The sequence below is a fragment of the Ceratotherium simum genome, chromosome 25 (assembly GCF_057802395.1).
Source record: "Ceratotherium simum simum isolate JZ-2026a chromosome 25, ASM5780239v1, whole genome shotgun sequence".
In the NCBI taxonomy this organism is placed as follows: Eukaryota; Metazoa; Chordata; class Mammalia; order Perissodactyla; family Rhinocerotidae; genus Ceratotherium; species Ceratotherium simum.
Genome location: NC_141924.1, coordinates 15,860,666 through 15,880,476, shown reverse-complemented (window position 1 = coordinate 15,880,476; position 19,811 = coordinate 15,860,666). Strand labels below are relative to the sequence as shown.

Below are 19,811 nucleotides of genomic sequence, written 5' to 3'. Positions count from 1 at the left end.
CTTTCTTCTTGATAGAGCCCAGATCACCTAGGAAAGTGTTTCTTACGGTGGCCTTCTAAAGAACCTATCCCACAAGGTATTCCATGGTCAAAGGGGTCTGTTCTGTGTGTTGACATAGAACACGTGTGGGAAATACTGAGATCAACAAAATCGATCAGGTTTCCTTGCTACAGGACTTCACAATTCAGTATTTGGTATATATATACACAGAACTCCCCTCTGCCCACCTGCTCCCCAGCTCTCCTGTTTTAAAAGAATCCCATTAACAGTTCTTAGAACTGTTTGGATGCATACTCCAAAAGGGTATACCCTACCATAGGGTAAATTTTCCAGAGGCAACACTTTGCTTCCAGGAATCTTGTTGATGTTTCCAGGAATAATTGCGTCTGCACGTCATCAGCTATGTGCAACAAAGCCAGCGATGGATAACATAGATCAATCACACCCCAATATTGGGGCAGAAGATATATGTCACAAATCAGTGCTTAACCGCAGGCAAGCCACTTCTCCTCTTCCGACTCCTACTTCCTTCCTGTCTGTGAAATGAGAGCATTGTAATGGATGAGGAAGAAGAGCTCTTGTTGGGGCCGGCCCAGTGGCATGGTGGTTAAGTTCGTGCACTCCCCTTTGGTGGCCTGGGGTTTGCAGGTTTGGATCCCAGGCACGGACCTACACACCACTCATCAAGCCACGCTGCGGCAGCGTCCCACATACAAAACAGAGGAAGACTGGCACAGATGTTAGCTCAGCGACAATCTTCCTTAAGCGAAAAGAGGAAGATTGGCAACAGATGTTAGCTCAGGGCCAATCTTCCTCACCAATAAAAAGAAAAAAAAAAAAAGACCTCTCGCTTCTATGTTTTGCCCACCAGCCGACTGACAACTACTCTGAGGCAGAGTGGGAAGAATACCTATGCATTATGAATAATAAGAACACTAGGCTTACTACACGTCTCACAGCCCGGTACTAACTGCTTTATATATCATCCCTCTTAATCTTTACATCTCCTTGTAAAGTGGTGATTACTTCCCTACTTTCTCAGATGAGGACACTGGTGAAGAGAGGTTAAGGAACCCCATGACAGCCCCACAGCCTGGCCCACAGTGGGTGCTCTACAGTGTTTGCTGGGTGAATGAGCGACTGCAAGGCATGAGCCACAGAGCAACAGTGCCAAGAGACAGGCTGCTTGAACAGGGGCCAGCGGGCTCATACGGAATCCTGGGACTCCTCGAGTTTACTAGCCGCAGTGTTGCACAGAGACAATAAAACACTTAGTGCCCTTGGACTTGGGTTATGCAACGAAATTAAACAGGCACTGGCCTGAAGTAAAGAGAGGTCTGGCTGGGAGGTGGTAATTCTAGATTTTAGATCTTCTCCCCCAAAGCAACTGTTTTTTCTTCCTCCATCCATCCTAATCCTCCAAAATCAACCTTACCATTCATCATTCTTATTACCCTCTCCCTGGTTTTCCCCGCCTCATTTTTCACTGTAGTCTGCTTAGCGATGGCATGCTCAATATGCTAATGCATGGCGGCCCCTCATCTTCCTCAAAAGATGTGAAAACTGATATCTCTCTATTATAAAATGTTTTAAAACTTGAGTACTCCCTTTATGCAAATGCTATAGATTGCCTCCAGGAACATACATCATTTCCCCATACGGATGGCATGTTTTCACTTGCTTTTTCTCTTCTCCTATTAGGATTTTTCTTTTAAGTGCAATTTATGAATGGATGACAGTCAAAAATTCAGCCTCTGAGTCTGTTGCTTAAAATTTGAATATTCTTTCAAGGAGACAATGTTATATTATGGATCTCTGTTCTAGGGTTAACCCTCAAAAACCCATTTAATCCAGAGAGGGTTCACCTAGAATAATCCTACAGAATCATTATCTCATGTAAAATGTTTTTCCGGGAAAGTATATTCAGGTGGGGACTCAGCCCTGTGTCCGAGGAAAGAACTCTGAATTCTGAGTTCCACCCTTGGCTCTGTCATATTTAGCTGTGTGACTCTGGGCAAGTAAGTGACTTAATCTGTATAATCCTTAATTTTCTGATGTATAAAATGGACTGAATAACAATTGCCTTGTGAGACTTTTGTAAAGATTAAGTTACGCCATGCTTGGAACACCATTCCCACTCTATCGACCTGGAAAACTCCATTTCATCCTTTGAAGTCCTGGTTACAGCTCGCTTTCTTTGAAATGTACTTCCTGTCAATCCCAGAAAGGCATTGGGGCATTATGGCAAATGTTTCTGAAGCGATGGCATGGTCCCTACTGCCTGCCTACCCAGCACCCAGTTCACTGTTCCTAACCTGCATATGAGTTTCCACTTCCTCCCACTCTCCAGAGGCACATGCAGCGGAGGAACAGTGGTTTGGACAGCACTGGGAAGAGGGCCAGCTAGAGTGTTTAGGAGCTTAAGAGTGATGTGAGGGCAGAAGACGAGGAAGGAGGCAAGTTTGATGTCAAGACTCAGCTCAGACCTCCTACAAAAATCCCTCCGAGACACAGACTGCGCCACGCTCCCAACCAGACAGTGGCTTCCTCTTGCTTTCTCAGCCTCCTTTACTTTCTTACAACACGGCACTTAGCGGGCTGTAGCGGAATTTTATATTTACTTACCCATTACTCCTCACTAGACTGTGACCTTCCTGAGGGCAGGACCCAAGGCTTACTCAGCTCTGGGGCTCCAGTAACTCTCACTGACCCAAGGACTGGACCCTCTGCTTGCCACTCCCTGGCCACTACCCACTGTTTCCGGGCAGGGCTTCCTCCTCTAATAATCCACTGAAGACTCAAGGACTAGAACAAAGTTTCACAGAGTCTCTCCCATTCTCCCTTCTCTGAACCAGCACACAACCCTTTGCTGGTCTCCTAAGAGTCTGCGCTCCTGGTGAAGGAATAAAAAGATGCTCCTTTGGGTCCTTCTCTTTTTATTTAAGACTCAACCAGGGAAAGCTGAGTCATCAAGCGTTAGGACTGAAGAGATAAAAATGAAGGTCTTTGAAACACAAAAGACTGAGGTAAAGTCAAGTGCTTTTCTATGGAGCACTCAAGGGGTCTGGCTGAGAACAGGGCCAAGAATAATGGCCTCCATTTTATCGAGGATGTAGCTGAGCCCAGGAGAGGTTAAGTGATTTACTCAAGTCCTTCAGCTGGTAAGGGGTAGAACTGTCATTAGAATTTATAGGATCGCTTGGCTCCAAAAGCCTATATAGTTCTTCTGCTCCCTCAGTGAATCCATTTATCCCCTTAGAAGTTCTCTTAACCAACCTATACTTAGCACCAAGTTCTCCGCTGACACCCAGGGCAGGCTAGCTGCCCAAGGCTAGTAAGCTCCTCTCTAGGAGGACGCAGGAACATGTCTGCTCCTACATACTGAGTTCTATGCTCACCAGGAGGGAGCTGTGTTTGTTACCAAATGTGTTTTTATGCCACTTGTATTTCTAATGTAATTGGAAATGTAATTAAAATATTCTTTGAATTAGCTGAGTGCAAAAAGAGAGTTGCTATTTCCATGAAAGGCGAGTTAAACATTCTGGAACAATTTGATAAAAAGAAGTCCCTAAAAAGCTTGGCTGTTGGAGTAGGTGTAGATGAGAAGACTATAAAAGAGCAGGGAAAATGCAAAAACCCAGGACTGTCCCTCAATTGCTTTGTGAGAGTCCTTAAGGTCTTGCTCTACTTTAAAGGAAAGGACGCTGAGAACCAGAGAAGGTGCATAACGAGAGTCATTTATGCAAGATCATACAGCACAGTTAGCAGACAAAAAGATGTGGCCCCTGGATGAAAAGACAGGAAATCAAAGTTAACATATTTTTGTGATTCTTGTTTGAACGGACATTTTCAATCAGCTGACCCCACACAGGTCCCCTGTGTGTCCCACAGGTGGGCTTCTCAGGTTGGCTATCCTTTGGAGCAACAGAGTGCGAGCTGATGGAGAGCAGAGTTCAGGGTACATCTGTCTACTCCCCCGGGAGGAACACAACAACCAGCAAATAGGAAGTCCTTCATAAATGTGGGACAATGGACAAAATAAAACAAAGGATGGGAGGAAGAAGAGAAGAAAGATAAGAAAAAAATGACAAAGATGTACCTTTACCCGGACTCTGAGGCTGAGGGTGGCCTGGAGGGACCTGCAGACATGCTGTATTCTTGGACCAGGACTTCATGTACCATGGCAATGACCAGGTATGGATAAGACCCAGAGGGTGGGGCTCAGTTCTGCCAACCTCTCTCCCAAATCCCTTAACCCCCTTCCCACCACCACGGCAGGTCCCCTTTTATAAATTAGCTGTATTTTAGGGTTCTAAGACTTAGATATTTGTGGATAAAATGACTTCCAGATCCTTTTTTAGGTTTATCTAAAACAATATGAGTTAAATTTGGCTTGACTCTATTTTCATGGTTTTGCTGTTTGATAGAAATTCGTCTACTTATTCATAGAGTAGGCTGCCACAGAGAGTTGATAAATTATTTTGTTTGATAGGGTCAACGTGACAATAATTCAGCAACCACTGAGCAATGCCAAAGTGGCACAGCCATCTGCTACACCAACACGTAAGTTCTACGTGACCAATGGCTTTGTCAATTTTGTTTCCCACACATCACTAGGGCTGTAACAGTGCCTGGCATGTAGTAACCACTCAATAAACACAGGAGCATGAACGCATTGGTATGTCTGTGGTGGGCAAACATGACACACTTGCACTTGGAGACTTAGCTTTGTCGGCATCTATAAAATGTCTAAGTTGCAAGTCCACAAGTGAAGAGTCTCCTCTAATTTATGGTGCCTTTTCTTTTCCTTTTAGGGGCTGCCAATTTAGAGGCTCTCAGATACATTGCCAAATATGCTGGCTTATGAATACCTGTCTGGTTTCTTTCATGAAACTCATATTAATCCTCCTAAGAACAATCAGTTTCACAAGACGTCTGCCAAGGATCCCCTCTCTGCCTTGCAGTTTTTTTTTTTTTTAATTTTATTTATTTATTTATTTTTTTCCCCAAAGCCCCAGTAGATAGTTGTAGGTCATAGCTGCACATCCTTCTAGTTGCTGAATGTGGGACGTGGCCTCAGCATGGCCGGAGAAGCGGTGCGTCGGTGCGCGCCTGAGATCGAACCCGGGCCGCCAGCAGCGGAACGCGCTCATTTAACTACTAAGCCATGGGGCCGGCCCCTGCAGTTTTTTTATTGTGGTAAAATATACGTAAAATTTACCATTTGGACCATTTTTAAGCGTATAGTTCAGTGCCACTAAGTACACTCACGTTGTTATGCAACCATCACCACTATCCATCTCCAGAACTTTTTCATCATCCCAAACTGAAACTCTGTACCCATTAACTCCACATTTATCCCTCACCCCAGCCCTAGGGAACCATTGTTCTACTTTCTGTCTCTATAAATTTGACTCTTTTAGGTATCTCATATAATTGGATTCATACAACATCTGTCCTTTTACGTTTGGCTTATTTCACTTAGCATGTCTTCAAGGTTCATCCATGCTGTAGCATGTGTCAAAATTTCCTTCCTTTTCAAGCCTGCCAAGGTTTTCAGTTTTTAGAATATTTTTGTGGAAGTTTGATATTTTTATTTTTGATATGAAAATAAGACTTGAGAGTTTAGATGTCTCCTGCGCCCTTGCCTGGTCCAGAAATGTTATTTATTATGAGGCATTGCTTCAATCTGTCATCACTTGCCCACTGACAGCTGAACCTGGAGCACTTTCTGCAGAAAGTAGTCCACTTCTCAATTTTTGACCGATTACATCCAAGCCCTAGATTGTAAAATACATATTACTTCAATTTTACAATATGGTGCCAAAATATTTTTCCAATTTGGTTGTATCCATTTCCACTCCTACCAACAGTACAGGAGATTTCCTACTGATCAAATGAGACTTGACAGTACCACTCTTCCAATTTGGTGGGTGTGAAATTATTTGTGGTGTTAATTTTCACTTCCCCAATTAACAAAGAGGTTGTACATCTTTTCAAGTGTTTAGTAGCCATTTTCTTTCTAATTCAGTGAAATGAATTACACATTTTTCTTATTAATTAGTAAGAGCTCTTTGTATATTTTGTTTACTAGCCCTTTGTCAGTTATATGTGTTGAAAATGTTTTTCTTTTCTCTTTTTGATGCCACTTTGACGGAGTTGTTAATTTCAATGTGACTGAATTGATCGATCCTTTCACTTATGATATATGCTTTTGGCATCTTGTTGAATATATTCTTCCCTATTCTGAGGTCACGGGCTAGTTTCCTAATTTTTTAAAAATTAAAGTTTAATTTCACAGCCATCCTCGTGGCCTAGTGGGTCAGTTTGGCACACTCTGCTTCAGTGGCCCAGGTTTGGTTTCCGGGCGTGGACCTACACCACTCATCCGCTGCCATGCTGTGGCGGCAACCCACATAGAAAATAGAAGTTTGGCATAGATGTTAGCGCAGGGCGAATCTTCCCCAGCCAAAAAAAACAGTTTAATTTGGCCTTTCACTTTTAAGTCTCTAATCCATCAGAATTGATTTTGTACATGGTATAAGATAGGGATCCATTATCACTTTTTCCAAATAGATAATCAGGTGTCTTAGCACCATTTATGGAAAATTGCATCCTTTCTCCAATAGCCAGCAATGTTACCTCTCCATATATCAAGTTTCCATAAATGTGTGGGTGTTACTGGGTTTTCTGTTCTTTTCTATTAATTAATTAGCACAACCCTAAGAAAATGCTTAGGAAAAGTTTGCTGTAGGTTTTTAAGTAAATACTATTTATGAGAGTTTTTGTCATGAATGAATATTTAATTTTATCAAATAATTTTGCTGCATCTATTTAGATGATTATATGGTGTTTCTCCTTTAATCTATTAACATGCTGAATGACACTTATGGGTTTTCCAATGTTAAATCACTCTTGTCTTTCCTGGAATAAACCCAACATGGCCATGATGTATTATCTATTTTATACATGGCTGGATTCAGTTTGCTAATATTTTGCTTAAGATTTTTGCATTTATATTCACGAGTAAGAAAGAACTGCAATTTTCCTTTCTTGTACTTTCCTTGTCTGATTTTGGCATTGAGGCTATCCTGGCCTCACCGAATGGGTTAAAAAGTGTTCCTTTCTATTCTCTAGAAAAGTTTACTTAAGACTGGAAATATCTTTTGATTAAAAAAAACTGGTAAAACTTGTCTCTATTCACTATCTAGGGTGCTGTTTTCTCAGTAAAAAGATTTAATGGTTAGAAAATAACCCAGAGTATATTTTTTCCTGAAGTCAGTTTTGGTAAATTATACATTTCTAGCAATATGTTCATTTCACATCAGTTTCCTAATTTATTGACATAATATTTTTCACAGTATTATCATATTATCTGCTACAATTTTGCTTTATCTACTGGATTGAAAGCTCCACAAGGTGAGAGATTTTTGTTTGCTTTAATCTTTCCTATATTCCTAGAACTTAGAAGACTTGCTCGTTCAAAAACATTTAGAGAATGAACAAATGAATCTACATTTATGCCCCCTATTTAGGTATTGGTGAGTTTGCTTGCTTTTTCTCAGTGAGTTCTGCCATAGCTTTGTCTATTTTATTGGTCCCTTTCAAAGAACCAACTCTTGATTTTGTTGAAGAATTTGTTGACCAATTTCTGCTTCTATCTTCTTTATGTCCTGCCTTTTATTTTCTTTGCATTTATTCTCATGATCTTTATATATCATCTTATGTTGTAAACTTGGCTTATTAATTTTCAGCCTTTCTTCTTTTTAACATCAATTTCAAGGCTGTAAATTTCCCTACATGTTTATTTCATTCCACAAATTTTGGTATTATCTTTATTACCGTTCAGTTCTAAATAGTTTCAATTATGATTTCTGCTTAGAATCATGAGTAATTTAGAAGTGTGTTCTCAACTTTAATCAAATAGATTTTTAAAAAATCTTATTGTTACTGCTTTCTAATTTAATTATACTGTGTTCACAGAAATATATACATATATATATATATATATATATATAATATAATTCTTGAAATGTACTGAGATTTGCTTTATGGTCTAGTGCATGGTTACTTTTTAATAAATGTCCCACGTGAGCCTGAGAAGGATGTATATTCTCTGTTAGGTACAAGGTTCCTAATCTGCCCAAATCAAGATTTTTAACTGTGTAGTTCAAATCTTCCATATCTTCTATCAATTCTTTTTTTCTGTTTGATCTTTCCTTGTGTGTGTTTGAGGAAGATTAGCCCTGAGCTAACATCTGTTGCCAATCCTCCTCTTTTTGCTGAGGAAGACTGGCCCTGGGCTAACATCTGTGCCCATCTTCCTCTACTTCATATGTGGGACACCTGCCACAGTATGGCTTGATAAGCGGTGCACAGGTCCACTCTTGGGATTCAAACCTGCAAACCCGGGGATGCTGAAGCAGAGTGTGCGAACTTAACCGCTACACCATGGGGCCGGCCCCCTGTTTGATCTTTTAATATTTGAAAAGGATACGTTAGAATATTCTACTATGAAAGTAGATGTGTCAGTTTCTCTGTGGTGTTCACACATACGCTAAAGCATGAGATGTCCACAAGTTTAGAATTCTTGTATCTTCTTGGTGAACTTTTTATTTTTAAGCTGTAACCTTCTCTATACCCACCAGCTCTTTGTCTGATATCAAGATAGTTTTCTTTTGGATGATATTTGCCTGATAATCTTTTTCCATACCTTTACTGTCCACCTTTCCAGGTTGTTATGGGTTAGGTAAGTCTCTTGTAAATAGCATACGTTGGATATCATTTCCTATTCAATCTGACAATCTCTCCTCTCATTCCCAAAATTAGTCTATTTGATTATTGATATATTTGGACTTATTTCTGTCATTTTGATTTCTTGCTATTTCCCCCCACTTTTTCTATGCTTTTATTTATTTTTTCTTTTCTTGCATTCTAATTTTTTTAAATGACTGAGATATTTTGATTTTTTTTTCTTATTCCATTCACCATTGATTTATAAGTTAAGCACCTTTTTTTGATTCTTTTAGAGCTTAACCTTGAAATGTTAGCGTGCATACCTAGCTTAGCAGCTATAGTTAATATCTCATCCTCCTCCTCCAAAATAATGATCTCAGAATACTTTAATTCTAATCACATCCCTCCTGACTTACGTGATGCCACTGTCTGATATTTTAGGTATAATCTTTTTAAGCCCACAAATTATACACTATTACTTAGAAATTGTTGTTTGGTGTTCCCATATATTTCTAATTTGTTTGTTCAACACTCCTTCTTGAATCTGGAATCATATCGCTTATTCCTGCAGTACAACTTTTAGAAGTTTCTTTGCATCAGTATGTTTGTGGTAAATTCTCGTTGTTTTTGCTTATATGAGTATTCCTCTCTCATGCTTGAAAGATTGGTTTTCTGGGCACAATTATTATTGTCTCTCAGCACATTAAAGATATTATTTCTACCCTTTTCTGGCTTCCATTGCTGCTGTAAGAACTCTCATCATATACATGAAATTTCTTTGTAGAGAATCCGTCTTTTTTCTCTGGCTATTTTAAAACCACTTTTCTTGAGGGTGCTATAATTTCACTATTGTAGGTCTCACTATGGTTTTGTCTTTATTTAACCTGCTTGGTAAACACTATCCTTCTTGTATCTCTGAAGACCATTTAACAGTTCTGGAAAACTCCTATTCACTATCTCAACCAATAATGCTTCATTCCTAATGTTCTCTATGATCTCCTTCTGATAGTCTAATTAGACATATCTCAATTTCTTAAATTCTCTCAAGTTTTTCTATCTCTTTTTCTCTTTGTGCTGTGTTTTAGGTAATTTCTTCAGATATCTCTTTCAGTTTACTAATTCTCTCTTCAGCCGGATCTAATCTACCGCTTAACACATTCATTTAATCTGTAATTTCCAGAATTATACTCTTCACTTCTAAAAGTACTATATGATCCAAACAGGCCTATTCATCTTTGAGAATCTTATGTTCCTCCATCCTACTTTCAATATTCTTTTTTATTTCTTACACAGCAAAATTACTTATACAGGCATATCTCAGAGATATTCCAGGTTCTGGAATATCTGCAATAAAGTAAATATCACGGGCCAGCCCTGTGGCTTAGCGGTTAAGTGCGTGCGCTCCGCTGCTGGCGGCCCGGGTTTGGATCCCGGGCGCACACCGATGCACCGCTTCTCCGGCCATGCTGAGGCCGCGTCCCACATACAGCAACTAGAAGGATGTGCAGCTATGACATACAACTATCTACTGGGGCTTTGGGGGGGAAAAAAATAAATAAAATCTTAAAAAAAAAAAAAAGTAAATATCGCAATACAGTGAGTCACAAATTTTTTGGTTTCCCAGTGCAAATAAAAGTTATGTCTGCACTATACTGTAGTCTATCAAATTTGCAATAGCATTATGTCCAGTACAACAAAGTGCATATCTTAATTAAAAATACTTTATTGCTAAAAAAACGCTAACCATCATCTGTGCCTTCAGTGAGTCATAATCTTTTTACTGGACAGTCTTGTAAATAACGCAATATCTGCAGAGTACAATAAAGTGAGGTAAGCTTGTATTATGTGTTATGGCTGATGAGTCTAACACCTGCAGTTTTAATTCTCCAGTCTGCAGTTTCTGCCCTCTCATGACAGCTTATTTTCTTGTGCGTTCAGTGATTACTGATTGAGAACTCATTTTTCTTGAAACTCCACCTGAAGAATTCGGAAGTCTTAGTTTTGAGAGTATTCTTCCAGAATACTCAGATTTCTATTGTTTTCTGCCAGATGCCTGGCAAATTTCAACTTTTTTCTTTATATTTCTGCCCCACACATATCATTTCAGCCCCCAAAATAATATGAGTAGAGTTTGAAATTAGAAATTCTCAGGGGAAACATTTCCCCCTTATTTCACCTAAAGCCAAGGATGAAACATGCAACAATCTCTACCGTCTCCTTCGACACTACGCATTTTTAAACTGTTTATCCACTGAGAATATCACTCTTCACGAATCATGACTTTATGAAAGTATCTTCTAACTGCCTTTCTTCCTGTTGGGAACTAAGTCCCACGCATAACCTTTCACTAGAATAGTTATACATAGGGTTTGCGTGACTTTAATTTAGGCCTATGGTCCCAGTGTGATTCATGACAGCATTCCCTCATTTGAATAATAAATTATATAGTTACCTACCTTTAAACCAGGTTTCTGGCCACTAAGGATCAGCAAATGCCCATAGAAGCAAATGTCAGATCCACATGCTTTTTGCTTACCTTTCTAGATTCACACTTTATCATTGTTTCTGGCCTCTGCTTATTTCCTTTACTTTACGGATCAACTACAATTCCAAAATTTTAAAAAAATTTCTTATCCAGCATTTTTCGGGTTGATTTCATTTGCCTCTTCTTTGAACTTCTAGTTCATGATGTTCTTGGAACTATTCCATCTACTTTCCTCATGTCTAACAAGTACATGACACATGGAAGGAATTGCATAAACGCTGATTGAAAGAATGAATGAGGCGGGTACTTGTGTTTTAAATAGTTTCTGGTATTTTGCAATGAACTTTAAATATATTAAAAAAAAGTTTTTTCTTTTTGACTCTGTGATGTCACTCCCGGGAAGCTGTGAACTTTAAGCTGTTCAATTGCAACACAGTTTATATTTGTGAAAATTTGAAAACAACTAGGGTAACAGAAATGGCTAAGTAATGGAAGGGTACAAAATTCCATGGGCATTATGACTATAAATAAGATAGAATATGCACACAAGGACACAGACCAGAAGCCAATTAGAAAAGATCGACTTACCAGGAAAGCAAGGCTTGGGTTTCTTTTTCCTGTTTAAAACCTGTAATTATTGTTACTGCATTGTCACATGGGCAATGGATATAAATTTTAAGTGAAATAAACCCTATGGATGCAGGAATCTACGTCGTCCTTGATACAGCCAGAGAGGCAAACACGCTTGGGATCAGACATGTCTGGGTTCAAATCCTTGACCTGTCATTTAAAAGCTGAGGCCAGTTCTTCACTCCTCCTACTGTAGGTAGGGAATTCTGGCACACTCCTTAACTCTGGCCTCAGTCATCTTGCTACTTTGGCCAACAGGATATTAGCAACAAGGACGCTAATGTGTGCCTTGTGTGCCCTAGGGTCTCCTCTTCCACCTCTGCTTTGCCAAAAGAACAAGTCAGATTGGCCTGCTGATGGGATCTGGGAGACACTGGAGGAGATCCAAGTTGCCCCAGCCACCAGCCATCTGATCTGAAGCTGACCACAGACACTTGGTTAAGCCAGTGAAAATCAGCCAACCATCCAGCCAACCTATAGAATCATCAATTAAATAAATGGTGTTGATTTAAGCCGCTATTAGAATACTTGTTACGTAGCATTATCTATGGCAGCAGATAACTAATACACCCCATCTTCTTCAGCTGTCTACGTCAACCTACCACTGTCTTGATACCTAGAGACCAAGGATGAAGGCTTTTCTGTCATTGTCCCTTCTCCCTGAGAGAGAATGAAACCTTTACACCTGCATCCCACCTACCCACACCTACAACAGCACCTGTCATATTTTTTTGCATTTATCTCTGTACACATTTCTCAACTCCTCTAAGCCATGAAGGACTTGAAAGTAGGAAGTAAGTTATTCATATCCATATCTCTGGCACCTGGCACAGTGTAGTCCCTCAACAAATGTTTTTGTTTGAATTAAATGACTGGATTTGGGGAACTGACATGAACCAAAACAGCCGGCAGCAGGTGGCAAGAAGGATAACCACACAAGCTGGTTCTTATGCTGGGAGGCCTTACACTTTCCAGAAAGCCTAAACAAGAGGGAAAAAAAAACCAAAGAAGCAAAACACATTCTTTCTGCTCTTCTGCGCTCTTATCTCGCTGAGCACACTGCACACAAAGCTCAGACATTCATCCCCCGGAAGAGTCCTCCCAATCCAGCTTTCCTCTGCCACCGCAGGGCACCTCACTCTTCCTCTGGGGACATGACCGACACCCACCGCGGCCTGACTTTACCTTCAGATCAGACACGTCTCTGTAGCACTGCTCGGAGCGGGTGTGGTCTGACAGCTGAACATTCCAGAAACAGGGGAGCTGATACACGAGGAAAGGGTTCTGTTTGATGACAGCGTTGAAAATATCCTGGGGGAGAAAAGCCAGAGATACAGTCCAAACAGTCAGGTGAGTTCCTCTACTGATTCTGGCTCTCGAGGGCCTACATCGTCTATGCAAGGGCTTCTCTTGAGCCTTCTGCTCTGAACACAACCTGGCGTGCACCGCGGGGCACTGCCCTCGCCTCTCATCTCTAGGAATGAGCAGTAATGTTTGGACAGAGATGGGGGAATGCCTCACGCTGACTTGGAGCTCACAGGTCCTGCTGCTCTCATCATGCACCATCCGGCAAGCATGTGTGGGCGCAGACAGGGAGCATCTTTTCCACCTGAGCCGGTATATAATAAATGAACTCGCTTTTCCGCCCCTCTTCCCACCTCATCGAGGAGCCCCATGTCATCCATCCTGAGCCTCCTGGAGAGGGAACTGCGTGATGACAAGCGGCTCTGCTCATGCAGGGGCTGAGACAAATTACAGATCCTGCTTCAGCGTCTCTTCCTGGGGCTTCTGGCGGACTCGGTGATGGATGCGCCTCGGGTTCCTGCGGGCCACGGTGCCCCAGTATGCACTCCCCGTTTCCAAATCCAACTCTGACTTTCCTAGGGAGGCTTTCCCTCTTTCGGGCTCTTTTCCAAGCTTTCGCACCAGGCCATACTTATTAACTAGCTGCTGACAGGTGGTGCCGGGAGGTGAATTATGGGCCTTTGCAGCAGGAGATAGCTGAATAAACTATCCTCATTGGACATGGACATACAATTGCTAGCTTTTGGGGACATGCTCGAGTCATTGTGACCTGACTTAAAATATGACGATGGAGGACAATTTTCCCCTCAGGTTTAAAACAGCTACCTGGGTAATTTTTAACTCATTCATTATACCATAGCTCATGTTTGAAAAAGGAAATTAGTTTCTGCTGCTTGGGAAATACTGAACCATAACAACGCTAAAAAAAAAATAGTAAAGTAACCCTATGGAATTTCCTGTTCCCTCTGTGTTAGAAAACTTGGCAAGAATTCAACGAATCAGACAACTGAACATTGAGCAAAAACATGGAGAATGAACTTGCTTTTCTGATGAAAAGGAAAGGATACAAAGCAGAGAACCCAGAGAAATCATCTTTACATTTCAAGATGGCCATGTGCACCACAGGAAACTCCAAATCTGAATGAGTGACCCCAGTAGATCCAAGGTCAAAGGCTCAGGCCCCTGCATTTCCCAGTCAAAATGGGAAATGGGGTTTTTATGAATTTTTGTTAATAGTTTGGTGGCGTCTATGGACTTTTTCATATTGCATGGATTAAAAGCTGGTTTCTCCAGCTAGACGGTTTGTCCCTTCTATTTAAATGCATTTCCCTTGAGGCCAGGGTCATGGTACAGGATCTAAGCAAAAGGCTTTGCTTGAAAAGTTAGACTCTATTTGCCAGAAGGGCAAGTGAAATCTTGTCTGGGAAATGTGCTGTGGCATTCTGGAAGCTCAGGGAGCGGGCACTGTGCATTCCACACTGAGATGAAGATGGCGACCTCCTGACACGCCAAATTATCGTTTACTTATGAGTCTGCTTCAATAAACTATGAGCTCTCGGAGGCCAAGGACTGCGTCCTTCATTTATCTCCGGAATCCTATTTCTGAACATAGTCCCTGGCATACACAGTGTGCAGTGCAAGTCTGCTGAAGGAACAAAGAGAATGAGTTGAGCTGTCATCTCAGACTGGCAAGCGTAAGGCAGATCTGTCAAGTGTACAGTCACACAACAGGGAGAAAATAATTCACACCCATCTACTTTCAAGTTTGAGAAAGAGCACCAGCGTACTCAGGAATAACCATACCTTCTAACCCGCCCGCTCACCTGGTCGGCTAAGGATGTGGAGAGCATCCCCATCAGCTCCCTCTCCGCGGTCAGCCTCCACATCTGCTCCCATTTCATCTTCCGCAGCTTATCCAGAAGCAGCAGGATCACCCCTGGGCAACAGCATGGGATGGAGAAGGAAAAAACAACAGTAAGACAGAGAGCCAGGCACCTCTGTCCACATGGTTTGGAGATGAACACACCTGGGTTCAATTCCAGGCTGTGCCAGTTACTCAGTAGGAGACTTTAAACAATGTCTCTGAAACATCCTCATTGCATGGAGCACATTAACACAGACCTCAAAGGCTGTTGCAAGCACTAAATGAGATGGGCAAAAGAGTCTAGTACTTTCTGGAGATGGATATTGACAATGGTTGCACCACAATGTGAATGTACTTAATGCCACTGAACTATACGCTTAAAGATGGTTAAAATGGTATATTTCTGTTATGTAGATTTTACCACAATGATTTTAAAAAAAAGCCTAGCACTGCACATTCCCTGTAAGCATTAGATTCTCTCCTGTGTTTTTCCCCAGAGATATGACAACCTACCTAGGTTTAGCTGACGGATGATATTTGCACAAAGTAGGCCATTTATCTTTACAGACAAAAAGCAGCTCCTCTATGACTTTACTCTGGGTGAGTCTTGCCAATTTGCTTTATACTTAATGACAAGTATATGACCTCATTTTAGTGCCCCTGATTTCAATAGTCTTCTTGAGCCCACCACAATCAACACACATATAAACCATGGTGAAGACAGCGCTGATGCTGGGTCATTAAGATGAGCTCCAAAAGCCTTTAGATTCATAAGAAACTAATAATAAGAGGTTGTCTCCTCCTCTTCTCCACCTTCTTTTTTTGTTGTTGTTAGTTTTTATGGGGAGGGACCTGGGTGAATGGGGGATTGTGTAGTGAGGGAAGCTGCCATTGTACACCCTTTGGTATTTTTAAAAATGTTAAAACAACCAAATATATTACTCAGGCAAAAATAAATTAACTAATAAAAATTTAAAAAGAAAAGTGCATTTTGGCTTAGCTGAATGACTCAGAAGCAGATGTCTCCTACCAGGGCAGTTAGGGCATGCAGGGAGAGCACAGAGCAAAGAACAGAAAGAGCCAAGAGAATTTCCCTGCAGGCCACTGCAGTTAATTTGGTGGATGGAATTGTAGCACCCTTGGGCTCCCCAATCAGTCTCCTCAGGATGCTTAGCTCAGCACAACGGTCGGTGGAGAAAACTCCAGGCAGTTGAACAATGAGCTTAGTTGATACCTAGTAGATACATTTCTAAGACTGCTGGAAAGAAACTGATTCCCCAAATCACACATAAATGTCAACTCTGAGACTTCTGACTTATTCCAGTGGCACATATTTGGAGCAAAAAGTATATTCACCATTTAGGGAAAGGTGTTTGGTCAGGGAGAGTTGAAATAAAAAAATATACATGGTTATGGGAAGAATGGAATAATACACAGATCTGAACTTTTAAGCCAGAGGACAAATTACATCTCTTGCATCTCTCCTCTGTGTTTTGTTAGGTTTTTTGCACATATTTCACTTAATGGTCACAAGATCGCTACAAGCTAGGTATTGTCATCCTTATTTTATAGGTGGGGCAACCGAGGGGTGAAGTCAGACCCTTCAGCAATGCACAGTACAAGAGTGGCTAAACCAGATTCAAACTCAGATCTGCCTGACTTCAAAGCCAGCACTTCTTCATCTGCACCACACGGACCGGAGCCCCAGCAATGCCTCTTTGGAGCATGTGACTCAGGCCAAGACTTTTTCTTTTCTTGACTTTCGGTTTCTGCATGTGTAAAATGCAGAAAACGCTCCTTGCCCTGCAAACCCAGACAACTGTCCCGCCCCCTAGCGGTAGGCTGGTAAATGTTTAACCTCCGGCTCTCCAGGGAAGAAAAAAACCCCCAAAACTTGATTTGTAGCATTTGCTGACCCCCATGGTGTAAATATTCCCATCATTGCTGATTTCAAGTTACCAAAGTGACATCACTGAACACCAGTGGGAAGAAATGTGCACAACTGGCCTTCTGGAGTCAGTGGGAGTTTGCTCCAGCACACCGCTGAAACTGTTCCCCAACCAGGGAAGCTATTTTAGAAATAGTGAAATTCACTACAAGCATGTTATTTGATAGCTTATTTTGGGCACAAAGGAAAGAAAAATTTCCAAAGTTACACACCAAGAAAATATAGAGATGGATTAAAAAAAATTAGGTTCCAATCAAACATGTGAAAGAGAATTTCATTAAACCTTATTGCAGAAACTAATTCTAATTAGGTGGGACAGATGCTCCAACATATAGAGAGAATGCGGGGGGGAGTGGAAGCTACAAACAACGATGAAAGATATTTCTGCACATTTTGAAGCCTCTAGAGATGTCAATGGTAGATCTGTCAGTCTCTGGGCACTGAGCTGAGAACTGATGCTTTTAAATGGTGCTGAGACTTGGCGAGGCAATCTAAGTAGCAGATGTAATTCTACCCTGTTTACCAGGCTAGTCAAAAAGAGAGGGGCATCTAGAACAGAAGACTAAATGCAGAAATGACAGAGATCATTGTCCCTGTTACCTGGTCTTTTCTTCTGTGTAATTTGAACTTAATTTTTAAAAGCATGAACTATTTCAAACCAATGGAAAAGTTCAGAAACTAATAGAACAAACACCCAGCACCCAATTTAATACATGTTAATATACTGCCACAATTGCTGTTAATAATAAAATGTCACAGATAAATCAAAAGCTCTACATCTCATTCCAGCCCCTCCCCACTCCCCAAGGGTAACCAGGGTCCTGAGGAGGTTTTTATTTCTATGCGTGTTTTTTTTTTTTAATTTTTATTTATTTATTTTTTTTCCCCCAAAGCCCCAGTAGATAGTTGTATGTCATAGCTGCACATCCTTCTAGTTGCTGTATGTGGGACGCGGCCTCAGCATGGCCAGAGAAGCGGTGCGTCGGCGCGCGCCCAGGATCCAAACCCGGGACGCCAGCAGCGGAGCGCGCGCACTTAACTGCTAAGCCACGGGGCCGGCCCTCTATGCGTGTTTTTATAATTTTATTCTCTATGCATATATGAATAAACAATATATGGTGTTTTTAGAGTGTTTCATGGTGCATATTTTCTATTCTAACTTACCTTTTCACCCAATGTTATATCTTTAAGATCGAACGTTAAGATTCACTATCTAGTTTATTCATTGTAATCACTTTATCCATTGTACAAATACACCGCAATTCATTTATGCATTCCCCTACTGAAGGACATGTTGGCTGTTTCCAATGTTTCTGCTCTTATAAACAAGGCTTCAGTAAACATCCTAATCCCAGTTCATTGGGCACACTTCTGAGGGCTTAGCCGGGGTACACACAGCCTCCAAAGTTGTACAAAGATTGCTGTGTTGATGGTGCTGCTGGTCTTGAAACATCCTGAACTACTCCATCTTCCTTCTGTCTTACATTCAGGCCATCAGAGTCTCACGGAGTCTACGTTTAAAATGCCTCTTATATCTCTTCTTTTACTCATCCATTCAACAGTTATTTATTGAGCACCTACTATACGCGAACTAACTGAAATAGACTTGTACTATTATTCTTTCTGACTTTTCCCAATCTCACGGGTTTTTCAAAATATTAATTCAGCATATATTTACTGAATGTATAACATTCAGTCTTTGCCAGGCCCTCTTGTGGGAGACATGCAAATCATTACGATTCAATGCTACGAGGGCAAACACTGAGAATGTGCTCTGCTTATTAAGAGAACACAGAGGAGGGAGGCCTCAGTGGGCCTGGGCTAGGACTTGGTCAGGCAGATAAGGTGGGTCTGTCTGGGGAAACAACGTGGACAGAAGCAGTGTGGCAGGACTGGGCTATGCAGGAACTAGAGTATGTGATGGCTCGATGGTTGAAATAGAATGCTTTGGAGCAAATGCCAAGGCAAGAGCTCGTACAGGTGAGCAAGGAATGGATCAGGAAGGGTCTTGTATCTTTGCAAGAGGTGCTTTCCAGCCATGTCACATCATTTCCTACACAGAAAATGATATACTTATAACCACTGGAGGGCAGGGAGGAAGCTGCTTGTGGCTGGAAGGGCTGATCCAGGGGTTCCTGCTGCCCCAGGCCCCACTTAGGTGCCCCCAGGGCTGAGGGGATCACTAGTTTAGCACATCTGTCACTCACATGTGCCACACTGGTTGGAAAGTCCTGCTGAGGACAAGTGGGAGCTAGTGAAGGATTCTGAGGAAGGCAGAGACCACGACTGAATTTGTTTCAGAAAAGCCAACCTAAAATGTTGCTTATTATGTCACTTCCCAGGATCAAAGTCTTCCAGAATCTCAGAGGTTCTAAAGAACAAGCCATGATTCCTTAGCCTGGAGTGCCAGGCCCATCACAGTCTTGCCACCATTTACTTTTTTCCCTTTCATCGGACCATTCCTGCCATCGAAATTGGCACAATGACACTTTGCCACCTAAACACCTCTTTCTTTGCAAACATTCAGGATCCCAGAATGTTTACTAAATCTACCTCTCTACTCTCCAATTTAACCAAGAATCAGAATCCAGAACAAACACAAGAATTTATGATCCAACTTGTCACAAAGCTTATGATCTTCACTCTCAGCTTCTGCATTTCAGAGCTTCCGCATTCACTGCCTCTTCTGACTTCACAACAACCTTAGAAAAGGAGGCAGGCTAATCACCATCATTGCCTTTGGAGAGATGTGAAGTGAGGTGCGGAGAAGGGAGGTGACTTTTCCAATCTCACGGTGCTGGCAAGTGCTTCCCACTGCCCTGTCTGGAAGAGAGTCTTCATCC

At 41.5% G+C, this 19,811-nt stretch overlaps 1 protein-coding gene across 6 annotated transcripts in view; it reads right to left on the bottom strand.

Annotated features, from left to right (window-relative positions):
* LARGE1 (LARGE xylosyl- and glucuronyltransferase 1) overlaps nt 1-19,811 on the bottom strand; it is a 529,018-nt gene that overhangs the window by 66,163 nt on the left and 443,044 nt on the right. For all 6 annotated transcript variants that reach the window (XM_087448983.1, XM_087448982.1, XM_087448981.1 and 3 more), the window contains 2 exons: nt 14,980-15,092; nt 13,037-13,162 (listed from right to left, as the gene is read on the bottom strand). In XM_087448983.1, the coding sequence (XP_087305109.1) occupies nt 13,037-13,162; nt 14,980-15,092 (239 nt within the window). The remainder of the gene's footprint in view (nt 1-13,036; nt 13,163-14,979; nt 15,093-19,811) is intronic.